Source organism: Thamnophis elegans, chromosome 4, assembly GCF_009769535.1.
Source record: "Thamnophis elegans isolate rThaEle1 chromosome 4, rThaEle1.pri, whole genome shotgun sequence".
Taxonomy (NCBI): Eukaryota; Metazoa; Chordata; class Lepidosauria; order Squamata; family Colubridae; genus Thamnophis; species Thamnophis elegans.
The window spans coordinates 91,878,603-91,904,398 of NC_045544.1; the positions used below are offsets into that span (position 1 = coordinate 91,878,603).

At 37.9% G+C, this 25,796-nt stretch overlaps 1 protein-coding gene across 1 annotated transcript; it reads right to left on the reverse strand.

The window, feature by feature from the left end:
• Positions 1-225: 225 nt before the first annotated feature.
• Positions 226-25,694, reverse strand: DTL (denticleless E3 ubiquitin protein ligase homolog). Its single transcript, XM_032216383.1, has 15 exons — positions 25,569-25,694; positions 23,919-24,044; positions 22,939-23,037; positions 22,676-22,737; positions 20,327-20,447; positions 19,131-19,196; positions 18,744-18,856; positions 18,221-18,294; positions 16,564-16,667; positions 13,323-13,427; positions 10,160-10,272; positions 7,892-7,981; positions 7,117-7,252; positions 2,764-3,584; positions 226-1,707 (listed from the first exon to the last, which is right to left on the reverse strand). The coding sequence occupies exons 1-15, from the start codon at positions 25,612-25,614 to the stop codon at positions 1,642-1,644; spliced, it is 2,142 nt and encodes a 713-aa protein (XP_032072274.1). The 5' UTR covers positions 25,615-25,694; the 3' UTR covers positions 226-1,641.
• Between the last annotated feature and the right edge of the window lie 102 nt (positions 25,695-25,796).

A 25,796-nucleotide genomic window follows, 5' to 3' on the forward strand; every position in this document is an offset into this window, starting at 1 on the left:
GTCTAATCTTTCCTTAAAAGCTTCCAGTGTTGGAGCATTTACAATTTCTGGAGGCAAGCTATTCCACTAATTGTTTTCTATCCATTGCTTCTTGTCCTGCATTCAGGTGCTTTGAAGAATAGCTTGACTCCCTCTTCTTTGTGGCAACCCCTGGGATATTGGAACCCTTAGTCCTTCTTTTCATTAAACTAGACATACACAGTTCCTGCAACCGTTCTTCATATATTTTATGCTCCAGTTCCCTAATCATCTTTAGGAACAGCCTGCAGAGCTCTAAGTTGAAAAATGCTTCTTGCAGCAACACAGATATAAATTTCAGAGGGATAACTTGTGTTAAGACCACTTGTAACAAATACAAGGTCCTCTAATATCTGCAAATCTAATAGACTGCGGCTCAAGTGAATCTAAAGAAAGCACATGTAGTACATTCATTAGCTTAAGTAGACAAATATACATACCAAATACTTAGAAGGAAAAATTATTGAAAACATCAAAATATGCTAATCAGAAATAATTGTAGCAATTATGTAAGAGCAGAGCATGAATGAATACATACTCTCAGCACATCCTTGCAGATGGTTAATATGGATATGATCCAAATTAGCAGTCACTAGTCAGTACATATAGGAAGATATTTAAAACAATGTGTTAAAAGATAAAATTACTTTCTGTAGTGAGCCAATGACTGAGTGACCTTGGGAATTGCTGATTTATTTATTTATTTACTTTATTTATTTGCCACCCATCTCACCTTTGTAAGTGACTCTAGCAGGCTTACAGAGTAGAAAAAGATCCCCCTTTTTCACTAGGACTAGACATTTATTTAGCTATAACATACCTGATTACTTCATATGTCAAGAAAATATTGACGAGAAATACATTATCACTTGATATGAAATTACACTATTTTTTTGTAGATAGTTTTAATAACCTATATATTCCTAATGTGATGAACATGGCAACATATGTCAATTTTAGGAACTTGACTGTGCTATGAAAAGGTAAATGCTCAATACAAAACAATCATCGAGCCAAAAGTTTAGCTTTCACCACTTCTTTGAATTGCTTCCGAATTCAAGTGTCAGATTTCCTCCAGGAGTGCGCAGTAGGTTTTTTGTCCCTCCTGCTTATTATCTGCTTCATTGCAAAAGAAGAAAAAGAGCTGCAATGTTAAGAAAAATGTACTTTATAAGAAAATATTTTTACACCAATACAATGGGAAACTGGGATGTATAAAATAAAGGCATTTCCTTTAGTATAAGGTAGATCAAGTAAAACATTCTTGAATGGATTCCTTTTCTGTTTTGCCTTATGTACTAATTTAGCAATTAAAAGTACATTCAAATAGGTAAAAGTATTTTCAAAAAAGGTTTGAAAAAATATTTTCTGCAATTTACCATAAAAGAAATAAATGCAAATCTTAAATCAAAGGGATTGGCTGTTTCATTCATTGAGCCTGTTTCTCCATTTAATTAGTGCCCTAACTAATTAAATGCAAGACAGTAAATAGAAAAAAATTAGAAACAGGAAGTATTCGTTTTAATTAAAATGCATGGGTATCTTTTTTGTGGATAAAACTAAATCCATCTGGATTAATAAAATACATGTTTCAGCATTAAGGTACACTCAAAACATAGTTCTTTAGTTTTTTTGTGACTTTCGCTCGAAGTATGTACAAATCTTCCTCATTGTTATTGTAGTCATAATCTGTAAGATTAAAAACAAAAAAATCTAGTCAAATATAATTATCAGCATAAAAGTTTCATCTTTACAGTTTTGTCCTTTCCAGGGTCATTCTAATCAATTTCTCTACATTAGCAGCTAACTAATTATCATACATGAATTCTTATGTAGCCAGAAAGTTAATAAGCAGTTGTAGTCCAGTAGGGTACTCTAAATCAGTCTAAGAAGGTTTACACAATAGATTTCACAATTGAAGACAACTTCCTATTTAGTGCAGAAATTAAAGCAATACACTGATGGCTGTTTGTACATATCTAGTAACAAGATGTGAAAGTGGTAAACAGTATCACTATCAGATCTATCCATTATCAAAAAGAGACAGACAGAAACCAATCATCTTGGCCAAAAGAAATAATCATCTAGCAAACATAAAACCACACTAGCATATTTTTTTGCTTGGAGTGGGGGGGCGCAGGATTTAAAAAATGAACAGTACATTTATTAAATCTTTAGTAGCCTTACATCTTGAAAAAGAAAAACATCATCTCTATACCATTATAGATTTATGCTATACAGTCTTACCATTAGTTTTAGAACATAGAACAAAAGACAGCAAGTATAAAATTCATCCAAACTCTGTAGTTAAAGATTACAAACTCCATATTTATACATGTACAAACATGTGCTGTATAAAAACTTGCCTGCAGACCAAATTGGGCTATGTAAGGGGCAGAAGTTCTATTCATACTTTAGTTTCAGTTTTGGAAATTAAGAAAGTCAATTTCTGACAATTGAGTATCCATAGTTCATAGTCAGTATTAGAGATTCTTCAAACTATTTGTGTGCTCCCAAGCATGGGACACTTCCCCATCTTTGCCTATTATGCACAAGAGTGATGATTTTTGGCTAAACAATACTGACTTAATTTGATATTAGTTTAGCCCTCCATTTTTATAGCAAAGAGACTATTTTGCTACTTATTAGCATGGATGTTGCTTCTACTATAATATGTAATACTTGTAAAAAGAATTTTGACCAAATTAACAAAGCTGGTTTAGCAATCATGTGTAATTTACTTACAGGGCCTGGTGATGTAGCTCCTGTTCTAGCTTCCACTCGTTTTGTGCTTGGATTCCGTAATGATGAGGATGACCCACTAGAGTTATTCATCTTGTTAGTTCGGAGTTTATTTCCCAAATCAGACAGCCAGGTTCTTCTATCAGTAGAACCATTCTCCTTGTCAACCATCTTCTCACAAGATGTTTCGATAAGATGTGGATAATTTAGACAAGTGGCAGAAGAACAAGGACTACTAGGAGAAAAGGGCTCTTTCAAGTTTTGAATATTCTGTACTTCTCCATTAAGAGTAAGGCAGTCTCCTCTCCAAGGCTTTGAACTTGCTGCCAAAGTGAACTGTTCTTGTCTGGATTTCTTAGACTCTGGGTGATGTTCAGTCATACAGTTACAGCTTTTGAGACACATATTTTCTTCCCTACTTGATTCTAACCTTCTCTTGGCACGTGTTTCTGACCTCAGATGTGGTGAGGTGGAAGCAAAGGCAGTGTCAGGAATATCTGCTGCAGCTATTTGTGGAGAAGCTATCTTTGTTTCCCTTACAGGTGGAGATGAATTTGGAGTCTTTGTAACCCAGTGTTGAATGGACGTAGTTGAAGGAAGTACTAGTTTTGATAAGGTGCTTGAAGTAACTTTTTGCTTTGCAGGAGTGAAGGTGCAAATTGAGATGCTTGGTGTCGTGGCAGAAGATGATGTTGGTGTGTTGGTAGGAAGCGGAAGATCTCCCGTATAAGTTGGAGCACAAGCAGCTGGTTGTGGTGAAGAAATAAGAGGGCTGCCTGTTGGAAGAACTTTAGGTGGAGTACCATGCCTGCTGCTAAGAACTTCTAAAAGGAAAACAAAGCAGCTTTAGTGAAGATAAAGTAACACGAGGGAAAAATACAGCAATGTTGCACAGCTAACATATTTAAATATTTAGAATCTGAATGACTCAGATTTGAAGCGTTTTTTTCTGTGTTTTCTTAGTAAGCAACCTGAGAATTGCTACTTAGGAAAATGTGTATAAAGTCATTTGGAAATACATTACTTCTAGGAAAATTCAATGCATCTTGGGAGAGGGTTTTTGTGGTAAAAGACAAGATACAAAATGATAAAGTCTGAAGAGATCAGGCAGTTCCATAAAGAACAAAGGCCCTGCTCAAGGAATTCTTTTTGCTTGCAGAATTTGCCTCTACATTCTCAAACATAAAAATAAATGGTAAACATCTGTGTATCTTTTTCAAATATTATATTAAATCTTGGAAAGCCTGTCAGCAAAGTCTGTGCATACATAATTCATAGGTAGCCACAGTACTACTGTCTTTGCCAGTGAATGGGAGGGGGGAGTACGTACAAACAGCTTGCATGCTTTTATCTAGGCAGCCCTGAAATAGAACTGGGGTTAAGACAATATGAATCAGTGCAAATAACTATTTAGCATTTGCTTTGTATTCAACAAGCCAAGGTCTCAAAAGGAAGCCTGCTTATGTTTGCTGAGTTCATGGACTTCCTTTCCCATTTCTAAGCTGTTTCAGGAGAAAGTGAAGGAGAATAAGGAGATGAGACATTTTATATAACACTACTGCCAACTTTATAAAGATGCAGCATGCACATCACTTGCAGTTTTCAAACCAAAGGATTAAACAGCACTCTTCTTCATCTATGGGAATAGGAAGTGATTCTTTTAAATTTTCCTAAGAGAACAATGATGTATATGTGCACGTGAGATTCTCACAGCATGAAAGAGAACTGGCACATACCCTCCTATTGTTCGGCAAGTTTCCTGCATAGGAATTTTATGTTTACAGAACAATTTACAGCCATTCCTACAGCTAGAAATATGCCATTTGCAACGCTCACTCAAAGATACCACCATAATTCATTTTTTGGGAACTTCCTTGTAAATGAGAGATAAGAGAGATCTATCACATATGATTGTGCTGTGAGTTGCAGTCAATAAATATAAGTGAAGCACTCTTGTAACACTAAGTTTAAAGACTAATGTCTAACAACGCACTCTTTACTCTGTAAGTTTACCCCTCTTTGTACGTTAGAGTTAAGAATGAATTCTTATGCAATGCACGTAAGGTCAAAAGAAATATCCCTGCCACAACTGTTCAATGCTATTCATGCACCAATTGCAATATTGTTATTATATTATTATTACTAATAAGAATATAATAACAGGAATTCAGCTTATCTATTTCTGTCCTTTGTGGGAGTAGAGGGTGATGCAAATGGTAAAGAAGTCTAGTTTAAGACCATCAATGCAATGCCCTATAATTATAATGCAACATTTGGACAAACTCTAAATAATTAAAATAATTTTATTATTATAAGAATGTGGTCTGAACCAGGAAACCATATTTGACAGCTAAATTTTTATATTGTCCTTGATATGCAATACATAAATAAATATTTCTCACCAAATATAACATGATTAGTTAAGAATTAATTAACAATAACCATGTACAGAATACAGATTTTGCTATTATGACATCATAGGTACCTGGAATTCTATGATATAAAATATATGAAACTCTGGGAGCTCTTTGAAATAAATAAGAATTCCACAAACTTAAACAGGGACTATATTTTCTACAAGGCATATATCTAATTTATCACTGTATTTCTCCCTTGTCATTTAAATATAAGAGAATACTTAATTCTTGGAGAAATAGTACCTTCCTTCAACATAGAGGGGTGTTGATATCCCCAAAATCTTTGGGGGTAGGGTGTATTTTAAAAAAAATCACACTCTAAGTATGATTATTTAGTAAAAAAAAATACTGGAGAAATATCATCTTATTTGTTGCATGACAGATATTGAAGAAATTAATGCATTTGCTTAGATAGAACCATGTGTTAACTTTTATATTTAGGCTATTGGAAACAACCTATAACTGGGATGGCGAACCTATGGCACCTTTGTCAGGGCACGCGAGGCCTTTTTTGAAGCCATTTTTCACCCTGCCCAGGCTCCAGAGGCTTTATAGGAGTCTGGGGAAGGCGAAAACAGCCTCTCCCCGTCCCACCGGAGGCCCTCTGAAGGTTCAGGCGCTTCCCTGAAGCCTCCGGAGCGCAAAAAAACTGGCCCTACGGGCAAACCAGAAGTTCAGGAACTGACTTCTGGTTTCCTCGTAGGGCCGGTTTAAGCCCTCCGGAGCCTTCAGGGGCCTTCCGGAGGCTTCCCTGAAGGCTCCGGAAGACAAAAAAGGACCCTACGAGCAAACCGGAAGTCACTTCTGGTTTGCTCGTAGGGCCGGTTTAAGTCCTCCGGATCCTTCAGGGAAGCTTCCTGAAGGTCCCTAAACGCTACAGAGAACTTAACCTGACCCTACGAGCAAACCAGAAGTGACTTCTGGTTTGCTCGTAGGGTCCTTTTTCATCCTCCGGAGCCTTTAGGGAAGACTCCTGAAGGTCCCTGAAGGCTCCGGAGGACTAAAACTAGCCCTATGAGCAAACCGGAAGTCTGTTCCTGAACTTCTGATTTGCCTGTAGGACTGGTTTTTGATCTCCCGAGGCTTCAGGGAAGCTCCTGAAGCTTCTGGAGGACCTCTGGTGGGGGGATGCTGTTTTCGCCCTCCCCAGGCTCCTATAAAGCCTCTGGAGCCTGGGGAGGGCGAAAAAAGCATGCAAAAAATGGGGGGAGTGCCTGTCATGCGTGCATGCGCGCTGGGGGTGTGGCACATTGCATAATGGGTTTGGCACACCTGCGCATGACCCCCTGCTCTTCCCCTGCTTTTGGCATGAGAGCCAAAAAAGGTTTGCCATCACTGACCTATAACATGTTCAGCAACAAATAGATTTAGAATTTGAAATATTGTATTGAACTTTAAACTAACCTTTTTTTAATAGAGTTGGAAGGGACCTTGGAGGTCTTTTAGTCCAACCCCCTACTTAGGCAGGAAAACCTACAAAACTTCAGACAAATGGTTATCCAATATTGTCTTAAAAACTTCCAGTGTTGGAACATTCACAACTTTTGGAGGCAAGCTGTTCCACTGATTAATTTTTAGCAAAACTACTTCAGAAATCTCTTTGATTGATATTGGTTTTATTTCCTGGAATATTTTACTTTAAAACCCAATTTTGTATATTTTTTTGATTTCTACTGCCATCTTTTCGGTTTTGTGTATTTTTAATTTTGGCAAATGCATGCAATAAATTTGTTATGTATGAGAATTGCAGTAGGGCTTATGCTCTTCCCATTATTAGTATACACTGCACCATAAAAGTGATGTTCTTTATGATTCATACAGATTATTGTATGATTCATACATGCTAAATTTAGAGAAAATTAGGAATAAATTATGTTTTGTAATTTATTTTGTAAATAACATATTAGAGAAAAGCATTCATTAATTCAGAAGGCCTTACCTATTTTGTTTTGTTCTACTACTGTCTTTTGATCAGTCCAACCAACCAAGCTGGTTTTGTCTGTCCAGGTCTTTTCTTTGGTGCTTTGCCTTAAGCGCCAAATCTTGATAGTGTTGTCATCTGAACAGGTGGAAATCTGCAAAATGGCATGACAAATATTGCAGATTGAAATACGGAATATAGAAGATTAGAGTGGGCAAATTATTGGCTGTATATGGCTCTTATTATCCAATTTACAGTACCCACACTGGATGAAACTGGTATCACTTCTAAGGAACACTCCCTAGTCATCAGTATCACCCATTAATGAAATTAATAGAATCAATATTGCTAAATAATTTTTTTCTTAGGTTTGTCCATATTTGCAGGATGCCTCATGTATCTTATATACAGAGGGAATGCAGGCCTCAGCCTAGGAAAAAAGTAATCAGCCATGCTGCATTTACTTAGGAAGCCCTATCAAACTCAGTGGTCTTACTTCTGATCAGAAAACCATTTTATTACATTATATTTTACAATACAGCAAGAACTGATTTCTATATACGTTTAACCCGCATGATAAAAAGGAGTAGGAGAAGTCATTTGAGAACCAAAGATTTCTAGGGAAAACATGAAGATATGTGTAAAGAAATAGAAAGAAAAAATGTTTGGAATAAAGAACCTTTAAAAATAGCCATCCATGTTTTAAAAACAAGAGAAAATAGTCACCTTTACTTTTGCAAAAAGGGAAAAATGGAATAGAACTAAAAGAAATGACAAAACAGCAGGAACAAACCTTAGTGAAATCAGATGGGCACCAGGCAACCGAAGTGACCTCTTGCAGGTGGCCATGAAGTACCATTGGAGGAAATTGTGATTCAGATACCTACATAGAAACAAGAATTTAAAAAAAAATATCAGGAAAGATTATTGCTTATTTATGACTAGCATAAGGGACACAATTCAAAGGTAGGACACTAGAGCTTCTAGACATCTAGCCATCAATTTCACCCAGTGGAGAATTCTCATTACTCTCTGGCTTTTCACTACAGAAACCATCCCTAGCAGATACCCAAATTGGCTGGATCCCTCCAGTCATTCTTAGCTGTAAACTATAGTGCAATATATCTAGACAATTCAGGTTAGAGAGCAGATGCAAGTTATCAAAGCAGAGCTTCTATCATGTATTGTTTGTTAAAGGACAAAAGGAAATAGAGAAACCAAACACATCCTGAAGAAATGTATAAACATTGTAGCTACATCTGTAAGCTAAATTCTATATTTAAAATATGCAAAAGCTAAGCCTAGATTATGGGTAAAAGTAAGATTAATGCTCTAAAGTCCACATTTTGAACATTTTTTTCATCCAGTGTTAATAATTTTCCCTATTCTTCATTGTAAGGTAAGTTGATGAAGTATGCAGCTGAACCTCTACTTCCAGTCATTAGTATTAGGGTTCAAATATTCTGATTCGTAAATTTGTGATTCATTTTTTCAAATTCTCAGCATAATTTGGTAGAACAAATGAGTTCTATACCGGGCTCAACAGTATTGCTTATGAGAGGGATCTAGATGTCATCCTGGACCGCTGCTTAAGTATGGTCAGCAGTGTGCTGTAACTGCCAAGAGGTCAATACAGTCCTAAGCAGCATCAACACAGGGATAGCATCAAGATCATGGGAACTGATAGTATTACTCTTTACTGCAGTAGTGAGGCTGCACTTCGAATACTGCTTTCTTCCGCCAAGATCTGACAGCCTCTACCGTTCTATCCTTCCACTTAAAATCTAGCTCCCCCTCCACCTGGGATAGGGTGAAGTCAGGACTGGACAAGAATGTGAAAGCACCAGAGGTATGGCCATGATTTTCCTGTTTTTAGTTTTATTGCTGTTAGTTTTACAATATATATTTTTATTGGTTGCAAGTTATCCAGAGCTGTTTTTTAAAATAGGCAGATATATAAATGTTTTAAGTAAACAAATTGCATAACTCAAAAATTATGTAGATGTTAGCATGAAACAGTTCATGCTTCATATTTTGCCCTGAATGTTTATACTTTTGAGAATTCTACCCTTTTCAGGAAAATGTTTTAAAGAGGCAACTTTGTGGTAAGAAGGAATATGCAAACATTGGTAACTAGGTGGTAATGAAACAATCCTAGAGCCATTTAAATTTTAATATTTGATGTTAATAATGATCTTAATATTCAAGATGCCTACGAATCAGAAATGTTGAGAGAGCAATTTGTCAGGTTATTACAAAATGTTTAAGGAACAGTCAGCTAGGCTTCCTGACTACTAAGTCAACAGAATCAAATGCAAAACAAAAGGAGGTTGCTCTAAAATTAAAGAACATACCCACTCCTTGTTTAAATGAGTTTTGTCATATTGGATTATTTAACAATCTAATTTTATATAAACCATTTAATTTTGGTTATTTTATACTAGATGGGTTAACCTGAAATACCCTAATGTGTGTCACTGATGAGGAAATTACACTGAAACATATGCATCTCTCCGCAGAAAGTTTGGCATGGAAACTAAGTTTCTGAGCTGCCAGCTGATACTGGCAAATGTTACTAAAAATTCCGACTATCATAATAAAATCTTAACTTCTGAAAATCAAGGATCATGGTGATAGGGGATGTGAAAGTAACCTAATTGTGACACACTTTATAAACCTTGGGAAATTATTAGCTTAAAAAAATTAAAACAATTATGACTATTAAACTTTGGTTAATGTATAGACTCTTGTTAAATATAAAGCAAGAACTTTCAGTTTGTTGTAGTTGCTGAAAAACAGATCTGAAAAGAGATTTTAAAAAGCTTATTAAAACCAGATTAAGATCAGCAACTAGAAATACAGAGAAGGTAGAGGCAGGAACCTAGCTCTGCTTTATATCTGGACTTGTATTCAGGTTTGACAGCTGTGTACTTTAGTATACTGGAAACATGGCTCAATGAATCTAATTATCTTCCCTCTGTGCCTACATATTCATCTTTCTTGCATAAAGTGGACATAGAAATAACATAGCAATGTTGTAGTCAGAGTCAACACTGCTTACCTTCCAGATATAGGCACATTGGTCACTTGAACCACTGATTAAGAACTGGTTATCTGGGCTAATGCTGGATTTGACATAGAAACTGGAATTTTGATGTCCACTGAAAACTGACACTGCAATTGAACAAAAAAACAAAGAAAAACAATCATATACAACTGAGAGCTGAATTTGTGGATAAATCCTTTACATCACATAATATTTTATATAGAGAAGGCTCTAAACCATTTAGTACCATTTCTCTCACAAGCAGAATAATCAAGGTTTCATTGCCAATAACTATTTGTATACATTGCATAATTACCAAAAAGATAATAATTAAGAGACTTTTTCAACTCAGGCAATTTTCTTAAACTGCTAGGATCAGAAGCTAAGATATTTGCAAGAACAAACATTGAATACTTACCATCAAAGGAAAAGGAGCAGGGAAGGCAAATTTTACTTAGTGCAGCAAAATAAAACCTGCCACTAGAGATGTGCAAAATGTTTCAAGTATCAATTGTATGAAACTATTTTAAGTTTGAATTTAGTGTTCAATCTTGAAATGACCACTTTTGTGCTAGAACACATCTGTAAACAGTATCACTGTACCCTTGCTCCTGAATATAACAAATATTCAATGAGTTCCTGTGTGGAATCCTGTGCTAACTTCTAAAATGTTGCCAAAAAAGGACCCATTAGGCATTAAAGATTTTCAGAGCACTTAAAAAAAACATTCTCACTTATTTCTTTCTTCAGGGAATATAAGTTTTGAACTGTTTATCTCTAAAGTTAATGGGAATGGTGGATTGTTTACAACTTTTACATTTGGCGTTTTTGAGGTAGACACTAAAGTTTTGGTATCCAGTGGGGAAATTGCTGCTTTTCTCATTTCCTGAAACCGGCATCTTATTTCTTAAGAAGGATGTGCAGTGACATAGAGATATGGGTTACTTGGCTATTTTTAAACAACTTTAAACAGCTTTAAAACTAAAGCCCCAAAGAACACTGAGTTGTCACTAGCAAAGGGAGTTGTGTGCAATGGACACTCTGTAATGGAGAGTGGGATGTCAGATTCCTACACTCGTATTGAAAAGAAAATCTGTTATGGTATTCAGATGTAGATGGATGGATGGATAGATGCTTATGGATGTAAATATTCTTCAACATTGTGCTGTCTAAACATGGCTTCAAACCATGTTATTTCAAGTCTGCATCAGAATTGCTACCAGTAATGAAAACTAAGAATTGATACAATAGCTCTGGAGATTAATTGACCACTAATTCTACCATTTTCTCAGCACACAAATTCAGCAGAATATTTTCCTATTGTTTTATAGCACCGAGAATTGCCCATTTGTCTTTTCTAAAGGAACCATAAGAAATATGTTTGATCTGCCTTCTTGTTGTCATCTGTCAGAGCAATTAGCATGTTGCTTTGTTCTGTTTCAGGTTGAGCACACAGAGTAGGATAAGGAAGTATTTTCAAGTTTGCAAACATTTTCAGGCTTTAGCAGGCAGAGTGTTGGCATGTGCAATTGCTCACACACCTTAGCAGTGCTAAACAGGAAATCAAAGCCTTGCCTGTAAGAGTCCAAAGTCAAATCAGAGCATGGGTAAAGTATAAGTCCAGAAGCAGTTGAAAGGTCTAGGCATCAGCCAATTCTGGAACCAAAAAATTGAGATTTGGGTGGCACAGGGGATTTAAAGTCATGAAAATATAGAACATTTTAAGCAGTTGCTTCCTCTGGAAAAACCAACTGCTGACAGTTGTAGTAATATAGGCTCAATTAAGGCTATTGCTAGTTTGTTTCTCAATGAGTTGATCAGAATTCTTCTGAGAGCATGCCATTCTTAGTTCTCTAGAGTTTGTAACATGTGCTCAGGGATAGCACTGCTTGGAATTGGCACCTCTGTCAATTGAGTCATACTGATTCTCCCAAATGATTATTGGCAAGGTTGTCCGCAGGTAGTTAATTGCTCTCCAATTCTTCAGGCTGACATTTATCAAGTCAAGGCTCTTCTGTGTTTAATCCCCTGACTTGAAAGAGATCATGACAGTCAGGATAGGTAGATCCAAGTTAATTTTTGTCTCTCTTGTGTCTGGGTCTTGTAATCCAAAACAATCTTCTTCTAGTAGGAGCAGAACCAAGAAATGAACTTGACCATTTAGAGCAGCTTTCTTTATTCTGGTATCTGCTAGGTGTATCAAGGCTAAATTACAACATAAGCATTAGAAATCTTTATAGATGCTAGCAAAAATTAAAACCAGTTTTTCAATACTGCATGAATTTATTTTCTTTCTGTTTGGTAGCCTTCCATTACAAACACTCAAATAAATAAAAACGGATATAAATATCTTCCTTATGTGATTTTTCCCATTTTCTCAAAATCTAAGTCCTTATCAGTGATACTTCCATAGCAGAAAAAAGAAAAAAAATCCTACATTTTCAAAATATTTTAATTGTGGAAATGCAGCAATTAAAATTTTGTAGATTTTATTGATCTATCCTTCAAAAAAACCAATTTATCAAAATTGACTGAACCTTCCAACTCTTGCAGAATTACAGAATATAGCATAAAGGTAGATGGTTGGAACATAGACAATTTTTCATGGACAGTTCATTTTAGTTCCATTTCTTCCCAAAAAGGAGGAAAGAGCAACGAACACTTAATAACACCCACTATTCCAAACATATTTAAGTCAGTCTTTCAATATTTGCTGTTTTCTTGTGGCCTGAGAGGTAAGTTTGCAGACTCTGAAGATGATAAATAAATAATGCTTGCTTGAGATAAGCACAATTAACATAGGAATTCACTGACATATGATATAATGGTTCCACTCTGGATTAATGTAAAAGGCCACTAATGATAATAAGAATACAGAGAAAAGATATACAGGTAGTCCTCAGACAACTGAGCTTGTTTGTCTAAAGGAAAAGAGAGAATGGAAACATCTGTAAGGGTTATAAACTTTCATACTGCAATTAATTGAAGCTGTCCTGATAGATATGTATATAAAGTATAATTCACTACATACTGCAATTCTATGGACACTCAGCTGGCAATAGCCATATCAAATATATGGGACTACCTTTCCTAGAAATGCCAGAGATATAGTAAGTGCATCAGCCATAGTTTTCTAAACCTATTAAGATAACCTGTATCACAAAATATTAGTTCTTACCCGGATTATTCTTCAGACCTGGCATACAGAACATGTATATATTATCATCAGTGCAATTAGCAAATAGGTTGGTACCAGTGGAATCCAAAATAAGACTGGAATATCCTAGAATACAAAAGATTCTGTTGTCAGACTTCCCTCCTTAAAGGCTGGATAAGAAACAGCTAATCCCAGCAGCAGAAATCTGATTATTAGTATTTTTTGGAAGATTAAACATAAAAATTCCAGCAAGTGCTTTCAAATGACATTAAGGTACAAACAGTGTATGGTGGTGAAACTCATCTACGTTTTAAGTTCTTTCAATACAAAGAGGAGGCTTGTCTTTTTTGTTAAGGTGGAATAGCATGAATTTTTTCATTATTTTGATAAAGATGAGTCTTTTTATAACTAGGGAAACTGACCTCTTATGCTTATTTAGTTAGTCTGTGGGTTTTGATAAAAGGAATAAAGATATTTTTAAAAATATTTTAGCACATCCCATATTGCAGCGTAAAAACATTTCTATAATGTGGAAATCAAATTCTATTTTTCTTCCATTCAATTGAGATTGTTTTTCAGAGACTGCCTGAGCAAATCCCTGTAATTTTCTTGGCAAAGTTTTTTAGAAGTAGTTTGCCATTGCCTACTTCCTAGGGCTGAGAGAGTGACTAGCTTAAGGTCATCCAGCTGGCTGTGTCTAAGATGGACTAGAACTATCAATCTCCCAGTTTCTAGTCTGCCGCCTTAAACCACTACACCACACTGGCTCCATGTAAATAAGATAGAAAATATAAAAAAAATAGGAAGAAGTATCTAAAAAGTGCTTCAAACCACTTCTTAAAAATTAAAACCCCAGGGAAATGGAAAACTTTGCTTCGCATCAGGGGGAAAAGCTATCTGAAAAGCATTCCCTAAGAGAAAATTGCAAAATCCTCTCCTCAGTTCTGCCTACATCACGTCAGAGGAAGAAGCAGAGCACCGAGAAGACCTACACATACAGGCAGGCTCTTATTATTCAGTCCTGATTAACATCATAGCAAGTCATATTTACAATATTTTATATAATGGTTTTGACTATGACATTAGGTCACTCACCAACAGAATTTCTGCTTTTTTTTGTTTGAAATTCAGTCCAGCTGCATTCATCTAGTTCCTTAGTAATGCTGACACTAATCTAGCATGGCAACTGCTACCATTAAATTAGCTGTAAAAGAGCTGGGGACTTTCCCCCCGCATTAAAGGCGGCGGTGGTGAGAACCCTCCTGAAGAAACCATCTTTGGATCCAGCCGTCCTAAACAACTATCGTCCAGTCTCCAAGCTCACCTTTGTGGGGAAGGTTGTTGAGAAGGTGGTGGCCTTTCAGCTCCAGCGGTCCTTGGAGGAAACCAATTATCTAGATCCCTTCCAGTCGGGCTTCAGGCCTGGCTACAGCACGGAAACCGCTTTGGTTGCATTGATCGATGATCTCTGGAGAGCCAGGGATGGAGGTCATGCCTCCATCCTAGTACTCCTTGACCTCTCTGCGGCTTTCGATACCATCGACCATGGTATCCTTCTGCGACGACTGCGGGAGGTGGGGGTGGGAGGCACTGTCTTACAGTGGTTCTCCTCTTACCTCTCGGACAGGTTGCAGTCGGTGTTAGTCGGAGGGCAGAGATCGACCCCTAGGCCCCTAACGTATGGGGTGCCGCAGGGTTCGGTCCTGTCCCCCCTCCTCTTTAATATCTACATGAAACCGCTGGATGAGATCATTCGACGGCACGGGATAAAATACCACCAGTATCTGTCCGCCCCGTGCCAACTCAATGAAGCGATGGACGTGATGAGCCAGGGCCTCGAGGCTGTTAGGGACTGGATGGGGGTTAACAAGCTTGTACTCAATCCAGATAAGACCGAGTGGCTGCTGTGCTTCCCTCCTACTAATTGGCCAAGTGTTCCATCTCTCAGGCTGGGGGGTCAAATAGTACGCCCCTCAGATAGGGTCCGCAACTTGGGAGTCCTCCTGGACCCACAGCTGACTTTTGAACACCATTTGTCAGCTGTGACCAGGGGGGCATTTGCCCAGGTTCGCCTGGTGCACCAGTTGCGTCCCTACCTGAACCGGGAGGCTCTCACAACAGTCACTCGTGCCCTTGTGACCTCTAGGCTGGAGTACTGCAATGTGCTCTACATGGGGCTGCCCTTGAAGAGTATTCGGCGACTTCAGCTTGTCCAGAATGCAGCCGCGCAAGCGATCGTGAGTGCGCCTCAATTCACCCACGTAACACCTATCCTCCGCGAGCTGCACTGGCTGCCTGTTGATCTCCGGGTACGCTTCAAGGTGCTAGTCGTTACCTACAAAGCCCTTCATGGTATTGGATCTGGGTACTTGAGAGACCGCCTACTACCAATTACCTCCACTAGACCAATAAGATCCCACAGACTAGGCCTCCTCCGAATTTCATCAGCCGGCCAGTGTCGACTGGCGACTACCTGGAGGAGGGCCTTCTCTGTGGCTGCTCCGACCCTCTGGAACGAACTCCCCGTGGAGATTCGTACCCTCACCACCCTCCAGGCCTTCCGCATAGCCCTTAAAACCTGGCTGTTCCGACAGACCTGGGGCTAAAGACTTGCAGCCCCACTTCGAATGGTATGATTGTTGTGCTTTTTAATTGTGTATGGTTTTTATGTTTTGTAACTTGTCTGTTTTTCCCCTCCCTTGAGTTGTGAGCCGCCCTGAGTCCCTTTCAGGGAAAAGGGCGGCATACAAATAAAGCAAAATGAAATGAATGAAATGAAATGAATGTCAGTGTGTCGTTTAACTCCTAATAACCTGCCTGAGAGACATCATGGAACATTGAAACTCACAAGGGGCAGAAAATAAAGTGTACGGTCTCTTATAGCATAAGTGACCAACACAGTATTCTCTCCAAAAACAAAAATACCTTTTTAAAATCATCTTCCAGGATCACGGAAACAGTCTTAAGCTCCAGTTTACACAGACCATCCCAAAGAGTAATGTGGCAGCACTGAAGACTATTAACACCTAGAGAATTACCCTGCCCATCCTCTCAAAACAGGTAACCAAATAGGGCCATTAATTCCCTTATTTTATTAAAGCTAGTCCTGAAATCAGGCTAAGCTAGATCTTGGTAACTGACCTCAGCACAAAGTGTAATTCTAATGTATGAATACAAAACACAGCAAAAGCAAAGAAAAAATCTGCTTTGTTTTGGAATGACCCTGATTGCCTTCCTTCTTGAATATTCAGTTATGCCATACCAAGTTTACGGGTACTGTTCCCAGGGTAGCTGAAAACTCTGGAGGGCACTGGTTCCTGCCGGTATGCAGTATAGTTCTTGCGCAGATCCCATATCTTGATCACACTAAAATTAAGAAAACAAAATTCTTCAGAATTCCATACCATGATCAAGCCTTCCTCATTTTGATCTCCAAATATATCTGACATGAATTCAGTGAATCATAGTCCCAAAACATGGGAAGGAAGCTTGCTATACTCAGAGCAAGAATAAAACACTAATTGACGGATAGGAGATACCTTTATCTACACATTTGTTCAGATAGCAGGGGAACAACATAAATTGAAAAAGATAATAGTAGCAAACATACTATGAATATCTACTTATTTAATTTATTTAAGTTATAGTTAGCCCAAATCAAAAGATTATGGATGGGTTACAAGATATTTTAAAAAAATAAGCCAACCTTCTCCAAAGACAAACATCACTAACACTTTGCTAGGTTCAACAACTCAGTGAAATAAATTTTTAATAATAAAATATTGAATTATTTTCAGTAATTTTCTAAATGCCATGAAGGAGAGAAATATGTGAACCAAGGGGAATAGGTCAAGTGCGGGGGCTGCCCACAGAGGCCTGTTGACTTTTTCATGCTCCCCTAACTTCAAAAGTAGAATTCTTAACCGTACTTCCCAAGATGTTCTTCTCAAATGGGCAGCTTCAAGTCTGATTAGGCAGTGTCTGATGCAACCCTGTACTACATTACATATTGCTGTTATAGGCAGTATTTTGCATTGAGCCCAGAGGTTTAGTGATAGTCAGTGCCGCAACAGGAGAGTTGTTACCTTGCAAGAAACTGATCTATCAATAACTGTGGTTCTATCTCAACAATTAATATAACAATTGTGTATAAAGAATGCTTATACATTGTAGACAAATTGTAGCTTCTGGGTCATTTACAACCCCCCCCCTTCCTATTGAGTGCAATACAGTACTCCTGGCAGGTAATCAGCAAAGTATCAATTATCAAGGCCAGTGTATCCTCATCTAAGGAGGGCTACAACTTGTGCATCAGATAAAGCTAGGCAAAGGTGCCACAATAATGGCCTTCACTTGCTATTTATAAACAGCTGTAAATCGAAGAATATCCCCAAGGCACATGTCACATTTTATGGGGCAATGTGACCCTGTCTAATGGCCTATGTTACTACAATGACATCTGCTGATATACAGCAACGCAACCTTGGAGGGATTTAATCAATTATAAATATAATACAAATATATTAAATATTATGTTACTACTATCCGGATATCAGTACCCAAAGATTGAGAAATTATCTTCTTAATTTATTTAATTTCTAAGAGAGACAGCAGCTACATCATGCCTTTAAAGCCTAGACAATGCGTGTGTGTGTTTCACCATGTTCTGCTATAATTCAGCTATAGGATGGATACTTATTTGACAAATGGCTTGCTTATAACAACATAGCTAAATAAGAAAATATGCTGTGGTCCTCCCCCCCAAGAGAGTCCTTGTTCCTTAGGTAAGAGGCATTCTATGCAATTTCAATGAAATTTCATTACATGTTCACATGAGCATACAATCCAAAATGAGAAATCCATAATGCTTCTCAAAAGAATTTTTAAAAATTGTTGGAAATAGAAATATTGACTATTACCCATCAACAGCCCCAGCTGAGATTAAGGTATGTTCATCTTGAAGTAGTACCACTGTTACACTCTGCTGGAAATCCTAAGAAGAGAAATGGGAAAAGAGGTCATTTCTCAACAAGCTAATACTATAACAAAGTTAATTTCAACTGATTTGTACATTTCCTATAAACAGCTTCCCATTTGACCCAGTTGGTAATTATTTATTGATGTTTCAAAAACTGTGGCTCTATCTCAATAGCTGACTCCCTAGATATTAGTAGAGGGTCACATAAAACAGGGGTGTCAAACTCGCGTTGTCACAGCAGCATCACGTGACGTATTGGGATTTCTCCCCCTTCATGAAACTGGGTGTGGGCAGTGCCTGACTTATCCAGCCTGCGGGCCATGAGTTTGACAGCCCTGACATAAATCAATATAATTAATTCAGTTGTTTTCCTTAATTGCTACCATCCCCCTAATAATTTCAAGCTAGTACAGCTGCCAAGACAGAACATGACAAAATCCAGCCTTAAAATTCCAGATTCTTACCACTGAGGGTGCAAGTCCTTTCACATTCTGTTTTTTCTTCCTCAGTTTGGATGGTGTTTTATCTATGATGTTGTGGGCACCACTTATTTGTTTGACTTGCCTGTAAAATCCATCTGTAAAACAGGTTCAGGAAACATTTTTTAAAAGACCTTCCCTTCTGGCTTTTCATATATGGTAAATGACCCACAATCATACTGTAAATTCATTCAACTTTATGAAAATTGAATATTTTACCTAGTATTAATATGTATTATGTAATGGAAAGCACTGGAATGAAGATAAGGAAAGCCAAGTCCATATCCACAAAACTCAGGGGTAAATCTAGTGGTCACTGCCATCTCATAATACCATTGCAATGAGTCAAGAGAATAAACAGACACATCATACCTTTCTTACTGCATCGAGTGTCCCAGATCATGATATTTCCATCCCTTCCTCCAGTACAGAACACAGCTATAAAATACAAAATTAGAGCACGTCACTAAAAAAATATAGATCATGTTGATTAGACCTAAATCAGTAATTCCTCAAATGCATTCCTTGGCCTAATAATAGTCCATAGACATTAACTTCAGCCTTTGTATGCTCACAGGCCAGAACCCCTTTGCCACCTTAACCTTACTTCGTGGAAGGCACTCACACTCCAGTCATAGTCTATCTATTCAGCCCTTGACTTCTTGCATCCCCTGATAACTGTGTCCTCATTTTACTGACCTCAGAAGGATGGAAGGCTGAGTCAACCTTGAGCAAGTGAGGATCAAGCCTCTGGCAGTGAGCGGAGTCAGCCTGAAATACTGCATTGTAACCACTGTGCCACCAAGGCTCTTAATTTTTCTTTAAAAGTAGGGGAGGGGTAATTGTTAGGTGGTTGCCTCTTTTTCTTAATAGTTCTTTGTTGACCACAGTTGAAAAACGTAGATAAACCATGTTCTAACTTTATCTCTTTTCTGAAATACTATTTCCAGCACTAAACCTATTTTATATTTATAAACACAGATGTTCTGTTGTATACTTCACAGTAGTTTAAACTTTGCAGTTTTTGAGGGATTTTTCAATTTTATCTTGAGCTTTTCAAAAGATCATTCTTGAAAAATAATTGCTTTTGTAAACGTAAAGATGGAGTATTAGACTGGGATTTCTACCTTAATTATCCTAGCTAGTTCATCTAAGAACATATGATAGCAGCATAGCTTTTTCACAATTTATGATCTATGAACATTGGCATATCCATGGCCACTGTAATTGTATTATTTTGCATATAATAAGTCCAGTTGTGAGTTCTAGCAGCCGCTACTGCTGGTTTGCTCAGGGATGTGCTGCGCGCTTGCACAAAACAATGAAAATTGCTCTGCGCATGTGCAGAAGCCAAAAACTACGCCGCCGCCAGGAGAACCAGTTCAGGGATGTGGCAGGCCTGGGTCACTGCTGGTTCCAGTAGTCCATGCCGCCAAGCTACTATGGGTTCGGCCGAACCGGTCCAGACCAGTAGGAACCCACCACTGAAGAAGCCCCAAATTCCTATGCTCCATAGTTTCTACGGTAATTCCCCCCAATTCATTAAAGAACAGAATATTAAAGTTTACCTTTTTCAAATTTAGAAAAAGCAACTGATTTGAGACTGCACTGATGTCCTTTGCATACTCCCAAGAGTTCACCAGTTTTAATATCCCACACTTTTGCAGTTTGATCCCCTGAAGCAGTAACCTTAGAGAAAACAAATGCAACAGTTTACCACTGGAAGCAAAAAAATTATTGTACCTTTAACATAAGCTTATGAAACAAAAGCATTTTTTCAATAGATATATGAAATGACATGTTAGTTCAATATTATGTATATTTTCTCAAAAATAAACTCCAGCAAGTTCAGGGGAACTTAGTCCCTACATAAAGTACATACAATTCCTGTTTTGGAAGGTATCAGGTACATAGATGGTTAAAGACATCTAAGTATAAGACATGTACATTTACTAAGTATAAGACATGTAAGAGATGTACAAGTGGTCCTCAATTTACGACCACAATTGAGCCCAAAATTTCTATTGCTAAATGAGGCATGTTAACTAAGATTTGCCCCACCTTTCTTGCTAGTTAAATGAATCACTGCAGTTCTTAAGTTAATATCACAGTTGTTAAGTGAATGTGGCTTCCCCATTGACTTTGCTTTGTCAAAAGTTTGCAAAAGGTGACCATATGACCCTGGGGCACAGCAACCATCATAAATGAGTCAGTTGCCAAGCATCCGAATTTTGATCACATTACCATGGGGATGCTACAATAGTTGTAAGTGTGGAAAACAGTCATAGGTCACTGAAAAACAGTGCTATGGAAGTTTGAATGGTCACTAAATGAACTGTTAAGTCGAGGACTACCTGTAGATTAAAATATAAATAATGCTTCCTAACAACAGATGTGCCAAACACAAATAGATTAAAAAATCAAATTCAGAAGGATCATATTGCTGAATCCCATTTCTAAAACAGATGCTAGAATGCAAGGTCCAACTGCAACACTGCAGATTATAAGGCAGTTCATAGCCATAGCTTCTCTTGTTAAAGTGAGAGAAAATTGATAAACTCTCAATGAAGTCTAATTCACTGCTATACTGAATGAATTGCTAGTTTTAATTCTACTTTTTGCATCAAAACCAATAAACATCTAGTTTAAATTCACACTGTAATATTGTATGAAGCCAGGGAGGCAGTGGTGAATGGATACCTCGGCAGAAACTCCAAATTTAAAAGTTGTTTTAAAAAATTGTCTTAACTTTTTTCAGCATGGAACATCCATTTACCTACTTTTATGAACCTCCGTAACAAGTAAGCAAACTAGCAGCTAGTTTGAAGTTTGCAGTGGTTTCCTATTAGGTTTTGCTGTGTCGAACTAAGAAAACACAAGCTATTTCATGTTTTGTTCCACTGGAACCAGAGAACATAGATATTTCAATATAAAGTTTGTCCTGAGCTAAAACTAAACCCTTCTGTATTTCATGATACATGATCTAGACCCGTGGTGGCACGTGGAGGCCTCTTGGCCGGCACGCAAACCGCCACCCAGCTGAGCTCCACCAAGCATGCCCACGGACCTCCCACCAGCCAGCTAATTTTCAGGTCTCTGCAAAATACTATACATGCCATCAAAAATATAACTATATACATCCAACAGGAACAGGAAGTGCCTCACAGGAGCAGATAGAGGTAAATCCTAGACAGGCAGGAAATGCATCACTGAACAATGGAGATGAATGTTAGAGCCAAGGTGGCGCAGTGGTTAAATGCAGCACTGCAGGCTACTGCTAGATCAGCAGGTCAGCGGTTCAAATCTCACCGGCTCAGGGTTGACTCAGCCTTCCATCCTTCCGAGGTGGGTAAAATGAGGACCCAGATTGTTGGGGGCAATATGCTGACTCTCTGTAAACCGCTTAGAGAGGCCTGAAAGGCCTATGAAGCGGTATATAAGTCTACTGCTATTGCTATTGCTATATAGAGAGGAATAAAGCTACATACAAGGTCAACGTAACATCTGTAACAGTGTAGGCATGCGGGGTATGTGTGCATGCTCCCCACGCTCCTTTTTTGGTGCCGGGTTGCTTTAGGGAGGTCCACTAGGCCCAAAACAGTGTATGGTGGGGGATGTCGTGCATGCATTGTATTATTGGTGTGGGCATGCATATGTGTACTGTTATGTGTGCATGCGCTTTTGCCACATGAGGACAAAAAGGTTAGCAATCACTGGCCTAGACTCTGGTCATATCATTTATCTTCTAAGCTGTACTATATTACTAAGCCCACTAATGATCTTGCTAGAATATTAAGAGCCAGAAAAAGCATAATAATGAATTGCAAATAACAGAAATAAGTAGAGGGAATAGCATAACCCAAGATTGAGTGGTATCCATAGTAATAAAACAAACAGTGATGATTTACAGTACTCACAATTTTGTGTTCATAGGGCATCCATGCAAGATCAAACACAGCATTTAAATGAGCTTGCCATTCTGAAGTGAAAGTAAAATATATTAGATCTAAATAAACCAAATTCTTTGCAATAAAACATCCACATATGAAAAATGAAGACTATTATTTTCATCAAATTTACAAAGAACAGTACCACAAATACAGTATTAAAAAAACTACAGGCTACTGCTTTTATCAAATAATCCAATTCATGTGGTCCAAATATAAGGCTTTCTTTTTACCTTTAACAATTTTCTTGTTGTTCAGTTGTGTGTGGGTATCATACAGCCTAACAAATCCCTCTTCATTGGCAACACCAAGAACATGTTGCACATCTGAAGCTGAAAAATAATGTAGTAAATATTTGTATTTTAAAACTTTTAAAAGCTGTATGCTTATTAGTAGTACATAACTTTTTCTGCATCAGAAAATTACTGTCATATATTCTAAGTGTTAACCATATAAAACACAAAATACATTCTTGTAAATATCAACTTTTCCCATTCTTATTATCATAAGAATAGACAAACATCACCTATTTTAAAAGATTAACTTAATAACAAGTTACTTTGAAAGACTGGCAGATACTGTAATTAGGCAAGGGGAATTCATGTAACGAACATAAACAAGTTCTCTTTCCCTATATCCTTTTGATAGCTGTTTTCAAAAGAGGAATGGATAATCAATTTCTTTAGGCATTAATTTTCCAACCTTTGCTGAATTTGGAAAATGGCTACCAAGCAAAAACAAATTTGATGGCGGATAGTGTGTGTTTTCTTCATTTTGTCATGGAAATACTTATATATGGATGGCTGTAGCCTAACTGAAAAATAAAAAGCATCCCAGAAAAATGTAATGGCAAACCACTGGAAAGAAAAGTATAGGATGTTTTCCACCCAAAAAGTAATTGACTCTACATGATTTACTACTCATCCTAAACTCCCTAATGCATGACAGTAACTAGCCTTCACATTGATTAGGCCCAATGATCTGAATGTTACTAAAAGTTGCCCAGCATGTTGTTTCATCCTTATGGCTAAGAAACCTTTCACAATCTAGTATATGCCAGTTTGTTTGGACTACAAATCAGATTTTTACTTTTCCATTGACAATGATGACTTTGTATTATAGTACAAAAAAAAAAATTAAAAATCACCACATCAGAAAAGTCTACCTTTAAAGCAACATAATGACAACTCTTACAGATGAGGCACCACTTTACCTGTTGAAAAGCTACAGCCAAAAGGAGGAACTGGAATTCCCATGTCTCCATAGGAAGGATGGTCATCTTCCTTAATACACTGATACTGCCCTAATAAATGGAGTAGGGAAAATCTTGGTGCCAAACCTACCACAAAAAAAGACAGGTACGTTTATTTTATTTTTAATTTTTTTTACTGACAGTAATAAAACAATGAAACACCAACAAAGAACTTCCCCAAACACAACACACCCACATGTAGAAATAAATGCAGAGCTTTCCTGAACTTCAACTTCATATAACCCCAAGACTTGCAGGAATAGCCAGGTATTTACATATTTACATCTTTGGGAAGGTTGGGATAGTAGGGCCTGTCAGATGCCTTGAAGTGTATTCCAAAGGGCATTTTTAAAGCGATATGTGAAAAACTGACAAGAATTCTGCAAGCAGATTTAAAAGATTTCTTCATGTATCACCATTAAACACTGCTTGACATTATATTCTCCCTCAATATGTCTCCTAAACCAGTGTTTTTCAACCTTTTTTGTGCAAAGGCACACTTTTTTCATGAAAAAAATCATGAGGCACACCACCATTAGAAAATGTTTAAAAAAATTAACTCTGTGCCTATATTGACTATATATAAAGTAATTCTCCCACGGCACACCTTACACTATGTCACGGCACACTAGTGTGCCGCGGCACAGTGGTTGAAAAACACTGTCCTAAACCACCTATGCCTTCAAAGTATATTGGCTACCTAGTTTCCTCATCCTCAGTCTCCACTGATCATATCCTATGGGAATGCTGTCAAACATGGGTTTGCTGAATAGCATGTTTCTCTGATCCACCTCCCCCCCCCTCCAAGTACTGTATTTTTTAAAAATGCTTTACAAGGTCTACAATATACCGCACCTGGATTGAGACATCAACATAAGTCTGGCTACTATTTATCTTTATTTCAATGGGGCAGGTTGGGGCTTGTGAGCTGGGCCATTTAGTTGTGTTGTCCTGACTACCCAGAGTCAGTTTTGGTGAAAAGAGCAGCTATACAAATTTAATTGACAATTTAATTGACAATTAGAATTATTTGTCAGTGCGCAACATATGTACAATGAGATTGGTTGAGCTCCCTCAAGCACCCCAAAACAATACAACTCACAGTGAAGGCAGAAAATCCCTAACCCAATAAATCATATTAACAAACACTCAGTCCTATTGCACCAGTGTGAACATGTTACACGTTCATCAGATTTATCTGATTCATTTATCCTTTAGCAGATAAAGGGTTTTCTGTTTAAGCCAGAATGACCACAAAGGGAAAGGGAGAACAGAGAAGAGCAGGGATGCCTTCCTCACTCCCTCAAGGACACATGGTCTTAAAAGGAGAGGAGAGCTGGTCTTAAAAGACCAGTGGAGGAGCAATGGGGATTGTTATTATATTTTGACCCCGGTCTTCTTCTAACTCGAGGCAGAGAGCATACCCTGATATCCCTTCCTATTTTCTCCCCAACAATCCTATGAGGTGGGTTGGGCTGAGTCAGTGCCCGAGCCAAATTTATCCAGCCGGTTTCCAGCCTAAGGGAGGCTTGGAGTTCAGAGTCTCCTGGTTTACAAACCGCTTATATCAAACAGGCTCTTTTCAGGAACCAGGGGCTTCCTAACACTTACCCTGCGGTCCATCCTGGCAGCGGCGGACTAACGAACGACACAACATCACAACAACGGCAGCAGCTGGAAGCTCTATTATCACCGCGCGCCAAGCCCGCGGGAAAAAGAATAGCTTATTTCACTAGATCTCCCGCCAACCCGAAGTCCGCGCCAAAGACACTTTTCTACAGCTATTGGCTGCCCTGGCGGCAAGAAGCCACGCCTCCTTCTTTCCATTGGCTTTTCCTA